Below are 7,801 nucleotides of genomic sequence, written 5' to 3' on the forward strand. Positions count from 1 at the left end.
CAGGACTGGAGACAAATGCTAAAGTCAGGAATTTTTCACGTTATGTTCTGAAAAAATAAAGGTTTTTAGCAACACGATGAATTACTGTATTTGCCAATTACATGTAAACCTACCAGAACCAGAGTATCTTTCTGGGGAATCAGCCCCTGCGGGAGCTGAGCCGAGGGCTGCTGCGGAGAGCTGGGCTTGCTCTGGCTGCGTCTGAATGTCGGCAGGCTCAAACGGGCTCCCTTCTGCGGACTGCTGCGCCTGCATGAGAGAGACGTAGAGCTCCTCCAGTTTGGGCAACGTGGAAGAGTCCAAAGAACTCTGTAAGTCTGGTTGCTGCGGAATGGGAAAAATGAGGCAAAAGCATGACAAGTAACTGTAGCATCACAGAAAGAATTAAGCTTGTTGTTTCCTTAATTATAAACAAAAGATAGTTTTCCTATTATGAAAAAGTCCTCGTGTTTAAGAACCTAGATATTCTCTAGAAAAACAAGTCCTTCTCTAACTTAATGACCATCGATTCAATTTAAAAAAAACATTAATTGAACACACATTATGAGCAAACATGGTACCATCTGTCGCCATGCACAGCCAAGGAAGATGCAGAAAATGCGACAACATTCCCTGAGCACTCAGTCGGGCATGGTGCTGGATTATTTGCACGTTTCTTCATTTAAACGTCAGAATGACTGTCCTAGGGTAGGTGTTATGTCTTCATCATAGCTTTTTTCACTTAGTATAATGCTTTTTACAGAGAGAGGGAGTAAGTTTCCCTAACGTCAATCAATAAATGACAAGGCAGAGATTTAAGCGCAGTCCAGTCTGTGTTCTCTGTGCTCGACTGCCCCACCTCCCGGTGACATATGATCCGTGTCCCTAAGGAGCTCACGGTTAGGGAACCAGTGTGTGCCGCACCTGGCCACGAAGAGAGGCATTACCTGCAATCCGCAGTGTGAACAACATGCTAGGAAAACACAGAGTGAAAGGAAGGCTCCTCAGAAGCGTCAAATGGAATATTAAGGAGAGAAACAGATGAACATCCCAGAGACTGAATTTGGGCTAAGCGAACGGAGTGCCAAATTTTAACACACAAAAGTACAGAAGTCTGGTAGTCAAATTTCATGAGTCACTCAAATTGTCCTGCTGTTTTCAGGATACTCATAATATAATTGAGAAACAAGAAACAAATGGATTTTGTTCCCTGGTTAGTGCTTTCTGCCAAAGCAACATAAAAGAAGAAAACTGGCCTAGACAATAGGACAGATACAGAGCTTAAAATTTATAGCTGTTACACAGAAATACCTGTTTCTCTATCCCTACCATAGATATTTAATCAATCTTTTAATTCTAGGCTCAAGATTTTCTTTTGAAGAGATGGAGAACTATATTAAGTTCACGGAAATTAATTTTAAAATCAACATACATTTTAATAACATGTATTCTGTCAAATGCTAAGGGAAGGATCATTAACGAGAATTTTACTCTCTAAAAATGAAAGCACTCCCTCATGCAAACCCGTGAAAAGAACATTCATTAGACATTTACCTTCTGAATCCCAGTTGTCCCAGTATTTTTTTCCTGAGCACCTGGACCTTCTGGTTTCTGAATTTCTTTCACTCCATTCACAAGGCCTGAAGGCTGCCATGAATCATCCCATATATCTTTGGGTGTAGAAAAACACCAATCCTACGGAGGAAAAAATTGCAACAATAAACTGAGATATAGTGCCACATGAGCCAAACAGAGGATAACATGGGCAAGGTGAAAGCAAGGAGGCGATGTATGTTAAACCAGAAAAGGTTTTCGTTAACTTTCTATCTCAGTGTGTCTCCCTGCATTATTGGTGCATACCCATTATCTCGAATTCTTTTGAATATACAGATCTCATAAAAACAAATACAATTTATCTGTGGTATTTTCTTTAATACTGTTTTCAGGCTACGTGATTTTTCATGAGCATCTAGTTTTTAAATGGCATAAATTATAAGGAGCAACTTAACTGCAGAAATTTCTTCTTTTTCATAACCAGGTGGAAATAAACTAAAATTTAAATATATAGTTAGAACCAATATTAGCAAATACACTCATTGCAGAGATCCAGAGGTTAAATATTACAAGACTAATGTGACAAAAACAAAATCAGGGAAAACAGTGTATTTATAGATACTAAGGCAATGACTTGGTGCCAATGATGAAAAAAAATCATGATTGAAAGGGCAGATAGGCACGATAAGTCCATGATTTATTCTTCACTGCTCCATCCTATCCCTCTTCCTACCACTACTACCTTTGGAAGAAAAAATGCATTCTTCTGAATTCTCTTCTGATAAATCACTTTGAATTCCAAAACGTATAGCTTTCCTGAGGTGTGGACAATTAAGTTTACATTTCCTTTTTTCGGTAGTGATTTGCTTTCTTTTTTCTCAAGGATCTAACCTTCTCTGGCATTTCTTCACATGACAGGTATGGCTTCCTTCCACCAAGGTTGGAGGTAAATAAGTGGGAGGCAGCATCACCTCCTTTTCCCATTTTAGCTTGCGAAGGTAACCAGTTCTCATCCCAAATATCATCACCTATGGTCACTGACTCCAGGCATGGCATTCCAGTGGGGATCCCATCCTTGAATGTATCAGAAGACAAAGAAAAGCTTTAATTTACAGTTCCCTTCACTGATGGATATTACATTAAGCGCATTTTCCAAAAACGATCTTTCCTTCTCCTACCTCATTTTCTTCCTTCAGATCCTTTGGCTCTGGGATGAACCACTTTGGATCTTCGCAGCTCTTATCTTGGGTTTTCAAAGAACTAAATTCGGAATCGTTTAATGGCTCCTCTGACTCAGATTTAAGGTGAGTGAAAGTCTTTTCATCATTAATATCTTGCTAGTAGATATGAAAGTTAAATTAGTTGATTTCTTACACTAATGCTGTTTCCAAAATCTACATGCCTATACTCTGGGGGGAATTTTTCCCTGTGGTTCATACAAATGCTACATTATTTTCTAACTCTATCCATTATCCTGGGTCTTCTCATCCTGCTAAACCAGTTCAGACCAACAAACATTCATTGAGCATACATTATGAAATGTGTAAAGGGTAGCTCTGTGGATTTAGAGCAACAGGTCTCTGCTCTAAAGCAACTCAAATATAGCAGGAAGACACACAATCAGATAATCACAGGACAACCGCCAATGTAGACAGAGCTCTCACAGAGATAGGACCAAAATATGATCAGGGGAGGAGGATGTCTAAGAAGATATAATGAAGGAGATAACACTAACTGTAAGGATGTTTCAAAAAGGAGTAGGAGTTACAGGGAACTAGGTGCATAACCGGCGGGGGAGGGGGGGGAAGAGAGAGAGAGAGAGAGAGAGAGAGAGAGAGAGAGAGAGAGAGAGAGAGAGAGAGAGAGTGGGTGTGTGTGTGTGTGTGTGTGTGTGTGTGTGTGTGTGTGTGGGAGGGGGGGCATATGGGAGTCTTGATATATTAAAATAGAGGATGGGATAGGGAAGTTTTAAGCTTTATCTTTTTTGCAAAAAAATATGCCCTTATTTCATTTTTAAGACTGAAACATGATTATTTTAAAAAAATCAACAGAGTGATGATAGGATATTCCAAATTATTTTAAAGGTTGAATTCAATTCACTATTTAAGAATCAGGAAATATAATTGTTCTAATCAAGTAATAATGACTAAGAAAAATTCAGGCTTCAGAGGTCCTTATGAGCTAAACAAGCCCAATTAGTTGTAAGGTAAACTAGAAATCTAAAATCCTTATATTGCTTTAAACATGTAGCAGTAAACATTCATATATATTTTTCAGAATAGATCAGTCTCCCAGTAGTCAAAATGGCCTTTTTTATCTTTCCAAGTAATTAGTAAATGTCTACTAAAAAAAAGATTATAGCTATAATTTTAAGTCAGCTATATAAATCATACTTAAAATATTTTCATATTTTATTCAAACAAAACAAAAAGCTTTATTGTGTCCAAAAAACACTTTTTGGCTCTCAAAATGAACACACCCTACATTCTTAGCCCAGTATCTGCTGTCATGAAGAATATAAGACTCAGAAGATGTGTTTATTTGTTCATTTGTTGAAAAATCACTTAAATTCTTACCGTGTGCTTCACTCTACTTATATCTAAAGTGTAAGTATGACAGTTCCAACCTGGGAAAGTGGTTGTGAAGACGAATGAGTTAGTATAGGTGAGTGCTTACAACAGCGCCTGCCACACAGCACGGGTTCAGTAAATGTTGCTCCTATTGTTATTATATTCTTATTTTTACTATAACTACTGGAATAATAATAATAATAATAGTTGTTGTTGTTGTTGTTGTTATTGTATTACTGTGGGTGAGAGTTGCCAAAAGGTTTATAGAGAAAGGGAAAAATGAGAACACTCGAAGAATCTGAGCAGTGTCGGGGGAAGACCGGCTTTCGGATGAGTGGGAGGGGAGCCACAGCTGCACCAAGGCAGCGATGGCACTTAGTGCCTGGGAGAGTCTGTACGAGAGGAAACGTGACTGACACAAAGGCGTAAACCAGCCAATGATGAGACAAGGTAACTGCTCAGGTCACTGTGTAAAGCTTCCCAAGTTTCCTAGGTTTGGAAAGCCTCAGTTTCCCCATCTATAAAATAAGGATAATTATCGTAACTATGTCACGGGGATTTTATGAAGATCAAATAAAATATCATACTTAAAGTGCTATTTATAATGTTTGGCACATAGTAAGTAGTCGTAAAATGTTAACAATAATAAAAAGAATCATAATATTTGCAAACACCTCTTACCAGAGAATATAAATCGCTCTCTTTTAACTGTGGACTTATCTCTCGGTCTTCGTTGAAGTAGTGCTGCTGGGAAGGATAACCCAGTTCTGACAGGATGACATCCTCTGGCCCTGCACTGGACTTAGTGTATAAAGCTATAGGATTGAGTTCTCCAAAACCCTAGGATTAAAAAAAGGAGAAGGAAGGGTTTAATTACTCAGAAAAAAATGAAAAAGCAGTTCATAATTTTCAAATGTTGTGGAAATGTATTATCTTTTAAATTTTAATAGTTAAAATTTCCATATTACAAGTTTTTCCTAGTCACAAAAATTATTAACCTCAATGTTAATGGCGATATAGACATCGCTGTCAATAATTACAAAATAAGAGATTGAGAGTGTTGTTCTTTTCTAAGAACACCTGAGAGAATTAAATACTTTGGGGTAATTCCTCAATTGTTTAAAATAAAAGCATTCACATTCTAAAGGACAATAAGCCAAATGTATTTTTTCTGTGGTCATCTGAAAATTAAGACAGTATTCTGCATTAAAAAGACAGGAATCTCACAGATGTCTCAAAGATTAAAGAATAAACTGAATAACTTTCTGTTTTAAATTCTCTTATACCCCGAAGTGCCGAGATTAAATAAAATACATTACAAAATACATCCAGACTGCTCACCTTAGAAGGGACATTTTCTCGGCATACGATAGCATGGCCCTCTGTTCTCAAGACATGATGGAAATAGATGTCTTCATTTGAGGATGTATCACACAGAAAAATGTTAAGGATTCCATCTACATATTCATCTACCACCCCCACTAATGGCTTCAAACCACACAACTTCTGGAACTGCAAAATAGCTCTTGATGTCCAATATTCCTGAAATATAATCAAGATATGAGATTCAGATGATAAATTCAAACATGAAATTCAGTAACCAAAACCAAAGATAAAGTCATAATGAACTAGAGATTTCAGCAGAAAAATAAAACCATAAAAATACTATAACAACACATAGGAGGATATTTATGATTTGGGGATGAAAAAGTCAAAATAAAAGGAAAATGATGAAAAATGTGATTACTGAAAAAATTTATTATTTATGTAGTGAAAACTTTAATTTCCAGAAATGGTTAGGAGGGTTGGGGGCTGGGTGGAAAAGGTCAAGGGATTAAGAAGTACAAATTGGTAGTTATAAAATAGTCACGGGGATATGACGTACAGCAGAGAGAATACAGTCAATGATATTGTATGCCGGGTGGGCACTAGACTAATTGGAGGGATCACTTCATAAATTATACAAATGTCTAACCACTATGTCATATACCTGAAACTAATATAAAATCATATTGAATGTCAACTCTAATTGAAAAAGAAAAAGAAAAAGAAAAGAAATGGTTGAGTTAGATTACTGGAACCCTCTCACATAAATAATTAAAATTCTGGATAAAATATTTTCAAAATGTATCCAAAAAGCATCACAGAACTGATAAGAGTATAATTAATTATCAAGCCAAAATGAAAGGGAAAGTGGGAACAATTTTTGCCTTAAGGGTATCTGCTAATCCAGGCAACTTTGAACTTTGGTCAAAGGGAAAAGAAATCAAAACCAGTGTCTGCCCATGCATGGTAGGGAGTAGAGAGGAGAACTCTTTTTCATTATGCTGAGTCCTTGTAGGGGTACACATTCAGGATAAGGGGGACAAGAAAGAAACTAGCTTTCATATGGACTTGCAGCTCCATTTTTGCACCACTTGGGTGGTACACAAATCCTCAAGTTGTTCGTTGAAAGTCACAAGGTTCTGGCCTGGTAGTATTCCTAGGCAACTGGCAAAGTGAATGTAAATCTCCCTGGAGGTAGGCAATCTCAGCCTATATTATTCAACTATTTTTACAAATAATTTTTCAAAGATAATGAGCAGTATATAGATAGACAAAGATAAAAAATACAAAGGAACAACAAATCATAAGAACAAGGAAAAACAACATAACAAACAAACCCTCAAAAACTTTAGACATTTGAAATTCTAGACAAATTGTAAAACTAAATTTACTCAGCTTAAAGTAAAAACAAACAAACAAACAAACAAATGGATTAATTTGAAAGCTTCTACGGAGACTAGCAGTTTATAACAACTGATCTAGTAGAATTACAGGGAACTTTTAGAAAGTAAAAATACAATAATCAAAATTAAAAATTAATAGATTGATTCAACAGCAGATTGGTAAAATTAAAGAGTAAATCGGTAAACTGGAAGATAAATTGAAAAAATTAACAGAATGCAGCATGGAAAGATAGAAATATGTAGAATAACAGAAGAGAGGTTAAAAGATATGGAAGATAAATTGAGAAAGTTTAACATACTTGAGTTACAGTCCAAGAAAAAAGAGAGGCAGGCACAGAGGGGCTATTTATATCTATATCTATCTCTCTATATATGAATATGGGGAAAAGACAATACTTGAAGAGATAATGGCTGGGAATTTGCCAGATTTAATGAAGAGTAACAAGGCACAGATAAAAAGAAGTCCAATGAACCACAAGGTAGAATAAATAAGAATAAAGCCACACATAAATATACTAAAACTGAAGAACACAAGCAACAAATAAGAAATCTTAAAAACAGCTACAAAAAGGACATTGCCTACAAAGGAACGACCATTAGACTGACAGCTGACTTCTCAAATATGATAGGGAAACCAGAAACCAGTGTAATGATATCCTCAAGGTGCTAAAAATATTAACTACTGATCTCGAATTCTGTACCTACTGAATACATCTTTCAAGAATAGGTGCAAAGTAATATTTTCAGGTAAACATAACTAAATTTGCCATCAGCAAACCCTCATAAAATGAAATCTTAAAGGATACAATTCAAATAGATGGAAAATGTTCCCAGACGAAGAGTTTGGTAATAAGAATAAAGAGCTAAGAAACAGAAATATGTAACTAAATCTAAATGGATATTATTACTTTTTCCAGTCAATGTCCTGAGGGGTTAAAAACTATTAACATTAATTACACAACAAAAGTA

At 36.1% G+C, this 7,801-nt stretch overlaps 1 protein-coding gene across 1 annotated transcript in view; it reads right to left on the bottom strand.

Annotated features, from left to right (window-relative positions):
- The window catches only part of TDRD5 (tudor domain containing 5), a 49,214-nt gene that overhangs the window by 8,118 nt on the left and 33,295 nt on the right, over window positions 1-7,801 (bottom strand). The window contains exons 13-18 of the mRNA XM_015586135.1: window positions 5,445-5,645; window positions 4,785-4,943; window positions 2,712-2,870; window positions 2,425-2,607; window positions 1,534-1,674; window positions 114-324 (exon numbers count right to left, since the gene is read on the bottom strand). Coding sequence (XP_015441621.1) covers window positions 114-324; window positions 1,534-1,674; window positions 2,425-2,607; window positions 2,712-2,870; window positions 4,785-4,943; window positions 5,445-5,645 — 1,054 coding nt within the window. The remainder of the gene's footprint in view (window positions 1-113; window positions 325-1,533; window positions 1,675-2,424; window positions 2,608-2,711; window positions 2,871-4,784; window positions 4,944-5,444; window positions 5,646-7,801) is intronic.

Source organism: Pteropus alecto, unplaced genomic scaffold, assembly GCF_000325575.1.
Source record: "Pteropus alecto unplaced genomic scaffold, ASM32557v1 scaffold101, whole genome shotgun sequence".
In the NCBI taxonomy this organism is placed as follows: Eukaryota; Metazoa; Chordata; class Mammalia; order Chiroptera; family Pteropodidae; genus Pteropus; species Pteropus alecto.